The following is a 13666-nucleotide window of genomic DNA, read 5'->3' on the forward strand; positions in this document are numbered from 1 at the left end:
ACCGCGACTGCGCACGCGCCCCGCCGCTCCCGCACCGGTGCGCACGCGCGACTCTAGATTGAGGGGGGGAGTGAGGTGGGGCATGCGCAGTCGGCATCTTCGGGCGTCGCGGGAGCCATGCTGATTTTACGCCCAAAGCGGGACTCGGACGGGGGCGGGGGCCGCCGGAAGGGGGCCACGCCGGCGGGCCGTTTTTTCGGCACTCGCTTTAGTCGGCGGCCGGCTGCGCGGCGGGGGAGACGGAACGAACGGTTCCCCGGCGGCATCCGGGCTTTTCGGAATGACGGCCGCGAGGAGGTCACGTGACGGCGGGGTCCAATCGGAGCGCGGTGACGTGAGGCTTCCCCGCCCGCCCATGGCGGCCGCGGCAGCGCTTGGTAGGATTTTTCGCTTCACTAGCTACACGGAGGACCTGTTTTTTCCTCCCCTCTCGCTCTTATCTGCCCCGGCGGCGCCGTCCGGTCAGCGGGGGACGCGAGTTCGGGGCCTTTCGCCTCGCGGGCCCTCCCGCTCCTGCCGACCAATGGCGACAACGCTCGGCGGTCACGTGACGGCCCGGCGGCCGCCTCCGCCTCGAAGGCGCTGAGGGGGGGTCGGGGAGACTGAAGGAGCGGGGGCCTCAAGGAGGAGCGCCCAACCTGAGGACCGGAGGGGGGGAAATTCATGGAATCATCGGGGGGGGGCGGAGGGAGAGGTGGTAGAATCAGCGGCCATTCCCCCCCCACCTTTCGCTGAAGATGGAAGCGCCCGTAAAAGCGCTGCGTCATGGCGAAGCCCTTCGGCCTCGGGAACCCTCCCCGACCGGAAATGACTCAGGCGCGCCATTCGGTCGCCCTTCCCCGCGGAGCGCGCCGGCTTGCGTTGGAAGGCCGAGGGAGCACCCGTGGGCCCCTCTAGGTGAGGGATTGGATCGAGGCGCCCCGGTCCAGCCCGCTACGGCTCAGCATCTTTTGTGCGGCGGCTGAGGGGGAAGCCTCGGGTTTTGGCGGGAAGCGCCGGCTGAGGCGAGCAGTGCCCGTTTTCCTGCCTGACGCTTCATTTTGCGGGGTAGGGACTGTGTCGAAGGGAGGAAGGGGGACCGTTGCCGTCCCGCCGCCCTGATTCTCCGCTGTTCAAAATGGCGCCTCTCCCGTATCCCCTCCCTTCCCCCCGCGGAGAGCAGAGAATGACAACAGCCAACGGACGCGCTCCTATTGCCGCCCCGCCCCCGCTCGGCGCGCGGGCCAATCGGGAGGGAACGAATGGCAGCGAGGCCCAATGCGCGGGCCGGCCGCCGGACTAGGGGGCGCTGGAGGGGGCGGAAAGCGGAAGAGTGATTGACCCCAGTTTCGTCCAATCGCGGAGCCCCATTGTCCGGGGTCCCGCCCCATGCGATCTGTCGAGGCTGCGAACAGGCGTGGCTGGGCGGGATGGTGACGTCAGCCCCTGTCTCGGCCAATCGGGGAGCCGCGGGCGTCTATATAAGGGCGGTCAGAGGCAGGCCGATAGGCGCCATTTCGTTGTAGCGAAGGAAGGATCCTGCTCTGCGCGCGAGGAAGCCAGCGCGAGTGCGGGGAAGAGGGGGCGGACTCTATCCGGAGACATCGTCGCCGGCGGGCCCCAATCGCCAGCCGTCGCTGTAGCCACCACTCGGATCCTCCTCCCGGCTTCCGTAGCGGTGGCCGCCCCCGCCCGTCCCACCCTTTAGGGAGAGCCCGCCGGCCGAGGCGGAGCGCGGCTACCGTAGTCCCCCTACAATCCACTGCCATCCGCGGCGCCGCCCTCCACGATCGGCCCGACTCCCGGCGCTTCCGGACGCGGCGGCTACCGGGACTTCGCGGCGCCCCGTATTTCGTGCCCCGAGGCAGGCCGGCGTCCCCCCGAGGCCTCGCGAGCGGGAACTCGCCTGCAGCGCCGCGCAGCTGCGGAGGCCGCCATTTTCTGAGCTTTTGCGCCGCTCGGCCGAACGAGGAGCGGCAGGAGGAGGAGGAGGAGGAAGACCCGCGCGCCCCGCCATGCAGCGGCCCCTCCCCGCGATGCGCCTGTGAGCCGCGCGCCCAGCAAGGTGGGGGGCTCCCCCGAGGCCACGGAGGCGCCGGCAGCGGCGGCAGCTGCAGCGGGACCCTCCCGGGAGAGAGCAGCAGGAGGCGGCGGCGGCGGCGCCTGCTGGGGATCGGCGGCGGGGATGCTGCAGAACGTGAACCCCAACGGCAAGTAGGTACCGGCGGCCGGGGACGGACGCGAGGGAGGGAGGGAGGGAGGAGCGGCGGCGACGGACGTCTCCCTGCCGGCGGGGCTGGGCCCGGCGGCGGGATTGCCTAGCAACCGGGCACCCCTCCTGCAAGCCTGCCCGCAGCCTCGCGCTTACCGACGCGATCGGGAGGGAAGGCGGGACTGGCCTCCCCGGCTTGATCTGGCAGATGGACCCGCTTCGCTCGCGCTCCCGCTCCGTGTGTGGCGCTGCGGTGCCGGGCGGCGTTCCGTGCCGGGCGGCGGCGGCGTTCTTGGCGCTCCTGCCCGGCTCCTCCTCGCCCGCTGAGCGGCCGTCGTTCCCGTCTTATTGCAGGCTGCTGGGCGAGGGCAATGCGGGCCTGGTGGGCCTGGCGGTGGAGTCGGCTCCGGGGAAGCGGATCCGCAAGCCGTCGCTGCTCTATGAGGGCTTCGAGAGCCCCACCATGGCCTCCGTACCGGCCCTGCAGCTGGCCCAGGCCAACCCGGCCCCTCCCGAGGTCTCCAACCCCAAGAAGCCCGGCCGGGTGACCAACCAGCTCCAGTACCTGCACAAAGTGGTGATGAAAGCGCTCTGGAAGCACCAGTTCGCCTGGCCCTTCCGCCAGCCGGTGGACGCGGTCAAGCTGGGGCTCCCGGTAACCGGCCTTCCTTCCCCGGTAGGGGGTTGTGTGTGGGGGGGGGGGATGTCCGTGCTTGTTGAATGGTTCCTGGATCTCCCTGCGTGGCTGGGGCAGAGCTTGGGGTGGTCAGGAGTGGCGCTGGGGTCGGGTCCATCATCTGCTGCCGTGTCAGCTTTTTGGTCTCGGGCTCCGTCTCCCCCGCCAGGATGCCATTACCCTCAGCAGAGTGACAGTCAGTCAGGGCCCTTGCCAGTTGTTAGGGTCTCCCCCACCGAAGGGCTTCTGTGGGGCGCCGGTCCTCCTCCTCCTCCTCCTCCCTCATGTCCCTACAAAGGCATGGATGAGAGGATGCAGCTACTTCTGCGCCATCCCCCGTCTAATCTCTTCTGACCTGAATGCGTTTTGCAGATTCCCATCCATGACTTTGTAGAAGACATCAAGCGGGGGCCCCCCAAATTAACGGTCGGCACCTAAGGAGTTAAAGCCCAGAGGTAAAATCTGTCTAGGTTTCTGCTTGCCAGCTTGTTTCTGCGCACCAGGGAGATTTCGTGGCAGGGCAGTCCTTGCGAGTAGGGGGTGGTCCTTGCCAGGGGCTGGGTGGGTAGGAGCCTTTTCAGGTAGAGGCCATAGATGTGCCCCCCAAGGCGCGGGTGGGTGCGTGTTTCATTGTGTTTTTGCCGGATTCTCACCAACTTTGAAAGAGCCAGGCAGGGCGTCCGTCATCCTCTTGCTGCTTATTTGCAAAGTTTGCTAGACAGTGAGGGCAGGGGGGGACGGGGGACACGGGACCCTGGGGTCTGGCTGCGTGAGGAGCGGCTGCGGTGTCCCTGACGGCCGGGGCCTTCCCTGTGCCCCTCTCTGCCTGCAGGACTACCACAAAATCATCAAGCAGCCGATGGACATGGGCACCATCAAGCGGCGCCTGGAGAACAGCTACTACTGGAGTTCGGCCGAATGCATGCAGGACTTCAACACCATGTTCACCAACTGCTACATCTACAACAAGGTGAGCCTGCAGATGGAGGCGCCTTTCCCCCTCCCCGGCTGCTCCTGGTCCTTCAAGGGTTGAAGCTGCGGACTTGGGTTGACTGGTTTGCTTTAAATCCGGTACGCCAGGCACCTTAAATACCTTGTGTGCTGGGAGTTTGTCCAGCAGGTCAGTTCTGGCGGAAGTTGCTTTCTTCTTCTAGCGCAGGTCAGCTGTGGGAGGCTGTTTCCCTGTTGTACGCAGGGTGTGTGTGTGTGTGTCTGGCTCAAACTCAATGTGGGAGTCCTTTGAGAATAAGAACAGTAACCTCAGAAGGGCCGACTGCTGAATCCCCGTTCCTGGAGGCTTTCGGCTGGGCAGCTTTAGCGTCTTTATAGGCTAGCTTCATTTTTAAGTTACGCCTGAAGGTTTCCGGTCGGAAAGTGGTACTGAAGTGGTCACAGCGTCCGTCCTCAAAGCTTTGCGCCGTCTGCCCCTTGGCCTCTTTTTTTTGCTGACTGTTGCCCGTTGCAGCCCACAGACGACATTGTGCTGATGGCCCAGACGCTGGAGAAGATCTTTCTGCAGAAAGTGGCCCAGATGCCTCAGGAGGAGCAGGAGGTTGTCATCACCGTGGCCAAGAACAGCCACAAGAAGGGAGCATCCCGGGCAGCAGGTAACAGAGAGGCGCCGGAGGTCCAGGCACTACACGCCCCATGGGGTTGGTGGAGGGGAGAACGCCCCCCCCCCAGGGGAAAGTTTTGAACCTTGCCTGCCTTACAAGTGGGGGTGGGGGAGAGACACTCCTGGCTTGGGAATGGGGGGGCAGTGGGGATGATGAGCTTGTTCCTTCGGCTAACCTGTGGTGATTTTCTTCCCCAGCCCTCCTGGCAGCAGCCAATGCCGCCGCCCAACAGGTTCCGGCCATCTCTTCGGTCTCCCACACTGGGTTGTTCTCCAACAGCACAGACATCCCCACCACGATCATCAGCATCCCCCACCCCTCCGTCATCTCCACCCCTCTCCTGAAGCCGCTGCACTCCACTGCTGCCTCCCAGCCGCTGCTGGCCGTCCCTGCGCCCACGCACCCGGTGACCAAGGTGAGCTCGGAGAACAGTGGCAGGGCACCGGGGTCGGCTAGGTAGGAAGCCTGGTAGGTGGCTTCTGTTGCTGTCTCCAGGAAGAGCAATGTGTGGGGTCAAGTCGGCACCCCCAACTTACAGCACTCCCTGGGAAATCGACAAAGCTGTTTGTTGCCATCCACAGAAAAAAGGCGTCAAGCGGAAAGCGGATACCACGACTCCCACGCCCACGGCCATCATTGCCACCAGCGGGGGAGAGTCTTCCCCCTCCGCTGCCATCTTGGAGGCCAAGGCGGCCAAGATTCCCGCCCGGAGGGAGAGCGGGCGCCCCATCAAGCCTCCCCGGAAAGACCTGCCAGATTCGCAGCAGCACCAGACGTCCAAGAGAGGCAAGCTTTCCGAGCAGCTCAAGTACTGTAACGGCATCCTCAAGGAGCTCGTCTCCAAGAAGCACGCGGCCTACGCTTGGCCCTTCTACAAGCCCGTCGATGCCTCCGCGCTGGGCCTCCACGACTACCACGAGATCATCAAGCATCCGATGGACCTCAGTAGCATTAAGGTGAGCTGGAGGGCCGGGAAACTCCTGGAATCGGGGGGGTTTCCTTGAATTGCTTTGATTGGGGTGGGGGAGAGGGAGTCCTGGGGTAGGGGAGCCATGGATGGCAGCAGGGACTCTCTCCTTGGGGTAGAGTGCAGGGACGGAGCCAGGCGTTCAGCAGTTCTCCTGATGGCTTCCTCTTCCTTGCTTTTGCTTCCCCTTCTCCTTGGGTGAGGAAGAAATGGAAAAAAAATGTTGATCACACCTTCTCTTACGCCTGTGATGGTGAACCTATGGCATGCATGGTGTTGCCCTGTCAGGGAGCTGATTTTCGGTTGTTTTTCACGCTCCAGAGGCGCCGGGGAACTCTCCTGGAGCCTCCGGAGGGAGAAAAACGGCTGTTCTGTTCTCGAACTTCTGGTTTGCGTTTTGGACCGTTTTCCGCCCTCCCCAGGGTCCTAGGAAGCATCTAGAGCCTCGGGAGGGTGAAAAATGGATCTACCAGGCCTGCAGGAGGTCGGAAAATGAGCTGTTTCTGGCCATTTGTGGGGCAGCCGGGGGAGGGGGAGAGATCACACATGCATGATCAGGGGACATGTCATGGGGGGGGGGCATTAAATTATGGGGGGGGGCACACGAGCGCATACACATGTCTGTCCTTTTGGCACCCGGGCGAAAAAGGTTTGGGGTCACTGTCCTACACGGTTATTTTCTTCATAGCCCACCTTCATTATTTTTCTAAATTACTAAGTTAGGGAACACAACACAAGACACGGTTCTCCCATTTTCCCCTTAACAATCATCTTCTCGGTTCTGGCGCACGTGCGCTCCGGCCAGCTGGTTTTCTGACCCGAAAAACAGGCATGCCCGCCCCGGCCAGCTGGTCTTCGGGTTTCTTGAGCTCCAGCGTGCGCACATGCATGCACCTTCCGGTTTGGCCATCCCTGGCACAGAGCACATAGCATTGGGGGGGGGGGGGGTCCCCGGGCATTTTCTCAGCCATAAAAAGGCATTTCTGAAAATGCTGCAGTTCTGCTTGGTGGTTTTGCTTTTGGTGTGGGGGAGGATGGCGGGTGCATGCAGGGCCACCCGTATTTCCAGGCCTGAGAAAACGGTGGGGCTTTCTGAATGATGGCCTGGCTCCCTGGGCTCCACAAGTGCCTGGGTGAGTTGGCTGGAGGTTAGGGACAACCTGCGGTGCTCTCGGTTGGGAATGAAATGAAGTTACCCTCCTCTGTGCTTAGTGTGTGTGTGTTGAAAGCTCTGGAATTTGCGCCCTCATTGTGTTCCTCTCCCTCTGGTATCCCCCTTTTCCTGTGGGCCCACAGCGCAAGATGGAGAACCGGGAGTATCACGACGCACAGGCGTTCGCTTCCGATGTGCGGCTGATGTTCTCCAACTGCTACAAGTACAACCCTCCTGACCACGACGTGGTGGCCATGGCCCGCAAGCTGCAGGTGAGCCACGGGAATCCGATGGTGGGGGGGGGCCTCCTCGCGCTCCTCCCCGTTTTGGTGGTCAGAGCAATAATGGCCGAGGGGGGGTTGTCTCCACGGTCCTCCTGCAGGACGTCTTTGAATTCAGCTACGCCAAGATGCCCGATGAACCCCTGAATGTCAACCCCCCCTCGACATCGCTCCCACAGCCGGGACTTCTGATGAAGTCCTCCACAGATGACTCATCGAGCGACGAGGAGGAGGAGGAGGATGACGACGAAGAGGGGGACGATGACGAAGAAGAGGGGGACGAAGACGAGAGCAGCAGTGAGAGCTCCTCAGATTCTGAGGAGGAGAGTTCGGACTCCGAAGAGGAGCGGGCCAATCGGCTGGCTGAGCTGCAGGAACAGGTGAGGCAGCCCCTCCCCCCCCCGGGCCTTTGTGGGAGAGGGGAGAGAAGGGGGCCCTTGGCAATTTCTCCAACCGCCTTTCCTCCTCCAGCTGCGGGCGGTGCACGAGCAGCTGGCGGCCCTCTCCCAAGGACCGGTGTCCAAGCCCAAGAAGAAGCGGGACAAGAAGGAGAAGAAGAAAAAGAAGAAGTCGGACAAGCGCAAAGCCAAAGCGGAAGACGACGAGGGTCGCGCTCACCCGGCCCAGCTGAAGAAGTCGAAGAAGGCCGGCGGTGGCGGTGGGAGCAAGTGAGTAGTAGGGACGGTGCGAGGGGGACACCAGCTGGGTGATGACTCTCTTTCCCCGGCGGATCGACCGTGGCGAGCTCTGTATGTCAACAAGCCAAGACAGTCTGACAGCTGCTGTCTCTTCCCCCCCACTTCTCCTGGCGGGTGAGGGTGGGTAGGATCCCCGTCACCTGAACGCCGCTCTCCCCCTTTGCCACCAGGAACGCCAAAAAGTCCGGCTCCAAGGCGCTGCCGCCGCCTCCCCCGGTCCCCGTGCTCTTTGACTCGGAGGAGGAGGAGGAGAGCAAGCCCATGAGCTACGACGAGAAGCGCCAGCTCAGCCTGGACATCAACAAGCTCCCTGGGGAGAAGCTCGGCCGGGTGGTGCACATCATCCAGTCGCGGGAGCCCTCCCTCAGGGACTCCAACCCGGAGGAGATCGAGATCGACTTTGAGACCCTCAAGGCCTCCACGCTGCGGGAGCTGGAGCACTACGTCCTCTCCTGCCTGCGCAAGAAGCCCCGGAAGCCCTACAGCGAGAGTGAGTCTGGGCGGGCAGGCGGGCGGCCTTTTACTCCTGGGTTGGGGGGGGGGATGACTCATGTCTGGTCTCCCACTTTTGTGGGGAGTCTGTTCTGACTTTGCCCAAGGACTGTGTCTGCTATTGGGGGGGGGGGGGGCGGCTGGGCTGGAGACGTCACCAGGCAGGCAGGCGGGGGGTGGGGGGAGGGAGGGAGAGCAGGATGTTTGTCTGCATGCCTCATCATGCCCCGTTCTTCTTCTCCCGCGTTGCCTTTGGCTTTGACAAACAGCCCGGATTGGTCCTCCAGTGGCGGCCGAGGGCTCCGAGGGGGGTTTCAGTGCTAGATGCAGGCAGCCCCCCCCCCCCTCACCTGGGTAGAAGTGCCGCCTCCCTTCCTGGCGCAGGCAGTCCTGATCCCCATGGAGGGTTTCCGGCTGGCCTTGTTTACGAAGGAAATTAGGGGTGAAGGTTTTTTCTGTGTGGGGGAAATCTCAGATAACGGCTACGGCCGTCCCCATCTGGCCTACTTGGGGGAGTTGCGGCCTTTCAGAGATTCCGCTGGATTCCCTTGGAAAGCAGCTGCTTTGCAACCTTGAATTCCGCTTGGCCTCCTGGGAAGCCTTCCTGCCCCCCCCCCCCGTCTTCCTCCTCCTCTTGTGGGGTCTGTCCTTGAACCTCCCTCCTTTGGCCAGCTGGGTTTGCCTGGGAGCCTCCCCACCTCCTGGGCCACCCAGCCGTGCCTTCAGTGGGTCATTTAGGAGGGGGGGGCCCTCTGGCTGCCGGCCTCACGCTCCAGATTTTCATTGAAGCCGCCCAGCTGCGGAGGCGGGGCAGGAAACCCCCCAGGAAGACAGACAGACAAAGCCTTGGTTTAAAAACAAGAACTTGGATTTCCATGGAAGGTCCTGATAAATATTATATTTGTCTGGTGGTGGTGTACGGTTTCCTGCCTGAGCAGGAGGTTGGACCAGAAGACGTTATTAATTCCCTTATTAATTTTATTTATATAATTCTAAATAAAAATAAAACGTCATTTTAGGCAGGGATTAGTTGTGTCCCCCTTCCAACCCACTTCCTCCGTTGCCCAGGTGCCCCCCCTGGGGGGGGGGGTTCTTGCAGTTGTTTTCTCTGGTGTGGCAGGTTCTGTCGGGAGGCTCCGTGTTGCCCTTCTCTTCCCAAGATTTGGCTCCCACGAGGCCTTTTCAGGCCTGGAGACCCGGATCGCTGGGCTCACATTTTACAGTATCGGTTGCTGTGGTTTCTTTAGCCGTGGTTTAAGATGTCGGCCAGATTTGGGTGGGCTCCTAGGCCCTGCAGCCTGAAGTAAGAGGGAGTCCCTTGACCAGAATTCATTCTCCTCCTCCGCAGCCCTGAAGAAGCCGGTGGGCAAGACGAAGGAGGAGCTGGCCCTAGAGAAGAAGCGGGAGCTGGAGAGGCGCTTGCAGGACGTCAGCGGGCAGCTGAACTCGGCCAAGAAGCCGCCCAAAAAAGGTCAGTCGGTCTCCAGCGGCCGCAACAGCCGCCCTGGGCCCTGGGGCCTCTCCTGGTCCAGGGCTGACCTTCCTCTCTCTCTCTCTCCTTCCCCTCCTGCAGCCAATGAGAAGCCGGAGTCTGCCCAGCAGGTGCCCATCTCCCGCCTGAGTGCCAGCAGCTCCAGCTCCGACTCCAGCAGCTCCAGCTCCTCCTCCTCCTCCTCGGACACAAGCGACTCGGACTCCAGCTAGGCGGCCGTGGGGCGAGCTAGGAGAGACAGGCAGGCGGGAGGGAGGCCGGAAGAGGAGGCCGGTTCCGCAGGATCGGAACCCGGAAGAGCGAGACGAGCGAGGGGCTCCCCCCCCCCTTCGGGGTCAGCGCGGGAAGGCTCGGCCGCTGGCTCCCCTCTCCTCCCCACTGGACCGCGGTGGGGCGAGAGCAGGTCCCCCACCCCGTTTGTGCTTCGGTTGGAGGGGGGGGCCCCCCCGCTAGGACTGTGTACAGGTTGCTCTAGGAAGGAGCGGCTGCCTTGAACTCAAAGGCCTTTGTGTAGTTTTTATCCGGCATTTAGTGAGTTTTGAGTTTGGTGACGCTCCTTCTCCGGAGGGACAGAGACGGCCTGGGGCGGGATGCGTCCTCCCCTCCATGCTCCAGCTTTTGGGGCCCCTCCCCTCTCGGGTGGGGGAGGGGAGGAAAGGTGCCGCCTCCCCCTCCTCCTCTCACTTGCCCCTCCCCCCCAAGCACTCGAGGTTCTTTATTTATTCCCCCTTCTCCCCCCCCCCTCGTTGGCTCCCCTGGGAACCCGGAGTGAGTGCAGCAGCCGTGTATGTCCTTGGCACAATTGCCACCGCATGTTCTTTGCCCCCTCGGGCCGGCTGCCTTTCGGAAGAGGAGGGGCGGCCCTCTTGAGTTTTTTACGTTGACTGTATATTTTTTCTACCGTTTCTTTTACTCCCACTTGTTCATCTTCTAGGGCTCTGTTTCATCTTACTGTATGTTAAAATCTGGTTCTTTAACATGTAAATAAAACAGAAAATGGTACATGCCGGTGTCCGGAGGGCTGAGTGGGGGGGGGGGGGTTTGCAGAGGCTCTGGGAGTCCTCAAGGGCGACTGGCCTGATGGGGTCACCGGGGGGTGGGGTGGGGGTGGGGGGGAGAGGGCAAAAGGCCCTTCCAGTCCTCCGGTGCGCCTTCCGTGCAGGGGAATCCCACTCTTTGGGCTGCTGCATAGAATGTTTTTTATGCGTTTCCACGCCAAAACCTCGTTTTATTTTGGAGCGGTTCTGAAGGTTTATCTGTGCGGGGAAGGATTGGAAAGCGTTGCCGTCTTCTCCATTTCTGTGTCCCGTCCGCTTGCGGCCCCTGCCCTGCCCACTGCCGCTGCCCTTCCTCTTCCTCCACAGGGGGGTCCATAGTGCCCATCCTGGTCATAAAACAGGTCACCCCGAAGGTGTTCCTTCCAAAGGCAGCTGGACTTCCCTTTGTTTTTCCTTGAAAAGGTTTCGCTTCTCGGCATCCCTGAGTTCAACTGAAGGATGAGAAGCGAAGCGTCTCCTAGGAAAAACAAAAGTCCACTTAGTTCCCCTTTTTAAATAAAAGCACCTTTGGGACAACCACCACCTGGATCGTAGGCACATAAATTTGTTGGGGGGGGGGTTGCAGTCATTAAGCAAACCGCTTGTTAGCTACGGGAGAGGCATCTTTGCCAAAATCTAGGACTTAAAACAGTTGCAGTGACAGGATTTTAGACTGGTCATGGATGAAGAGCTACCTGTGCAGAAACCCCTATGCCAGCCAGTCCCACATTTGTGAGAGATGGACGTATATATATATATAAGTCTTTGGCTTACAGCCAATTGTTTCAGAATGGCACTGAAAATAGTGACAACTGGTCTTCGCATCCCGAGGATTAAAATTTGGGCACTTGGGCAACGGTTATTTATGGTGGTGGGTTGCGGCATCCCCGGGGTCACGTGGTCCCCATCAATTTTTAAGACGTGTGGGCTGACTCCCAGAATTCCCCAGCCAGCCATGCTGGTCTGTATTTTTAAACTTAATTACGTTTCTTCCTTGAGACTAAACAAATTTTATGAAATAAGTAATGAATGGGAGCCAGTTTGGTGCTTGGGGAGGGGAGGGGGGTGGTGGAACAAGGCTCCAAGCCAGAAATGGACGCTCTCCGGCTGCCTGAGGCACGAAGCCGGCTAAGGGACTTTGGGCCAGTCACTCTGCCTCAGCCCCTGGAAAGATGCGATGGCGAACGCCTTGTGAGAAACCTTTGGCAGGAAAGCTGTGGGTGATCCAAGAATCGGACGGGAATGAACTATCAGTGGGGAAAAGTGGGCCGGTTCTGGTCCCTTTCTCAAATTCTGGTTGGGGTGCCAAATGAGGCCGGCAGGAGGATTCTCTTCCAGAAGCTTCTTTTGTCAGGCAGAGAACTCTTTTTCCTCAGGTGCATTTTCCCGCCTTTTAGGCCCCTCCCACCTCAGGCTCTCCTGGCCTATGGGGTGCTGGGATTTTCCCGCCTTTTCAGGCTCCTCAAGCAGCTGGGAGGTTTGCCCGCCATTTTGGCTGAGGCTGAGGGAAGAGGGAAGAGGTGGAGCTGTGGGGCTCCTGGGGAGCCCCCTGACCCAAAGTCCTCCCCTCTCTCTGCCCTTAAGGCCACCGGGAGTCTCGGAAGGCCCCGTGTGGGTGGCTTGGTGCCGGCCAGCACAGTTTGAATTGCAATCCCCACCTTCCTGCCTGCTGACTCCTAATTGTATTTTGCCAGACTTTGGATTCTGTGGGAAATCTAGAATTCTTATTTGAACAAAAGCCCAATTTCTCCCCCCCCCACACACACACACACCTGGGGGAAGAGGCTGCCGCAGATTCAGGGATGCCTGCATGGAAGGAAACACATCGGGCCGAAGTCTCCTGTGATTTGCAGCAGGATATCCTCGGGTGGGACCAGACGGAGCAGAAAGCCCCGGGTTCAAATGTGGGTTTACTTGGGTAAAGGTCCCCTCCTCTTGCCAGTAGAGCTTTACACTCCCACCCATCTCAGGATGAAATCCTTCCATCACCCACCACCACAACCACCCCCTGTCAGAACTGAGGAAGCTTCGTCTCGGATGAGAAGCCAAGGAAAATCAGCTGCCTTTTTGAAAAAAGTGCTTTTTAGAAGATTTGTCCTCACCGGCGTGCAAAAAGGTGTTAAGAACACAGAATCCTAGAACTGGAAGGGACCTTGGAGGCCATCTAGTCCAAACCCTTGTCCAAGGCAATAGCCCTTAACTCTTGTCCTGGAGAAGTGAAGGTCCAGTCTTCTTTTTTTTTTTGGAAAAACCTCCGTTGATAAGAGGACCCACAACTCTGGGGACGCAAGCTGTTCCTTTGACTAATCTCTCAGGGCCGGAAAGATAAGATAATAGGAACCCAAAACAGCCGGGCTCCCCGGCTCCAAAATCTGCCAAACTTGACTCTCTAGATATCAAGACTTCTCTTGTGTGTGTCTGTGTGTCTCTTTCCAAGCCTCCAGGAAGAATAAATAAATAAATGGAAAGGAATGTGTCTAGGCCCAGCGGCGACCTCCAAACTAATCAACAACTGTCCCACCCGGCTCTTTGCCAGCTGGGTGACAAGCCGCCTTACTTCTGTTCTCATCATAAGCTGCCCCTTTCCAAGGAGGAGCAGAACATTTTAGGAAGTAGAGCAAAAGTCGGGCTTCCTTCGATCTCCGGCAATGAAATTAATACGGGGGTGGATTTGCCTTTCGCTAATTTCACTTAATTCAATGCAGCATTTCAATTCAATATGATGGGCGGGGTGGGTGGCAAATTCACTAGATAAACGAAATGCCGAAGGAAACCGGCCTCGGCTAAGAAGAGGGAAACGGGCTTTTTAATTGCTAAAATAAGAGGCTGCACCAACATCTCCTTTTGGGAAGTGCAAACGGCTTTGAAGCCTCGGATCCCAGCTTCCCCTCCCCCTCCTCTCCCATCCACCCCCGCCCGGCAGATGTGGGAATCTCTCTGGGGAGTTGACACCACAGGCTGTAATCAGGCTGACCCAAACCAGGGCCTGATCTCAACAGAACCCTGGACGCCCCAGACAAGGGGTCGACCTTGGTTGGCTCCCCCCCCCACCTGCCCCCACCT

General features: G+C 60.1%; 1 protein-coding gene across 4 annotated transcripts; it reads left to right on the forward strand.

Annotated features, from left to right (window-relative positions):
- The first annotated feature begins 108 nt into the window (after nt 1-108).
- BRD2 (bromodomain containing 2) lies at nt 109-10252 on the forward strand. Of its 4 annotated transcripts, none has more exons than XM_014072026.2 (12): nt 695-2193; nt 2546-2867; nt 3700-3837; nt 4333-4474; nt 4681-4898; nt 5065-5439; nt 6747-6875; nt 6986-7264; nt 7356-7552; nt 7753-8072; nt 9423-9545; nt 9648-10252. In XM_014072026.2, exons 1-12 carry the CDS (start codon nt 2165-2167, stop codon nt 9776-9778), a joined length of 2403 nt encoding a protein of 800 aa, XP_013927501.2. In that variant the 5' UTR covers nt 695-2164; the 3' UTR covers nt 9779-10252. The 4 variants fall into 4 exon arrangements, with proteins under 4 accessions (XP_013927507.2, XP_013927501.2, XP_013927502.2 ...); XM_014072027.2 differs by having other exon boundaries at nt 2546-2846; XM_014072029.2 differs by lacking the exon at nt 695-2193 and adding an exon at nt 3240-3322 and having other exon boundaries at nt 2802-2846.
- The last annotated feature ends 3414 nt before the right edge of the window (nt 10253-13666 follow it).

Source organism: Thamnophis sirtalis, unplaced genomic scaffold (assembly GCF_051295495.1).
Source record: "Thamnophis sirtalis isolate CommonGarterSnake01/CBP01778 unplaced genomic scaffold, rThaSir2_p1.2 scaffold_29, whole genome shotgun sequence".
Lineage (NCBI taxonomy): Eukaryota > Metazoa > Chordata > Lepidosauria > Squamata > Natricidae > Thamnophis > Thamnophis sirtalis.

Bases quoted from the DNA above. Each gene is read 5' to 3' on its own strand.
- BRD2 (XM_014072026.2), top strand. From the start codon at position 2,165: ATGCTGCAGAACGTGAACCCCAACGGCAA. The intron at 4,475-4,680 runs GTAACAGAGAGG...TTTCTTCCCCAG, and splicing joins GGGAGCATCCCGGGCAGCAG to CCCTCCTGGCAGCAGCCAAT. The intron at 5,440-6,746 runs GTGAGCTGGAGG...GTGGGCCCACAG, and splicing joins TGGACCTCAGTAGCATTAAG to CGCAAGATGGAGAACCGGGA.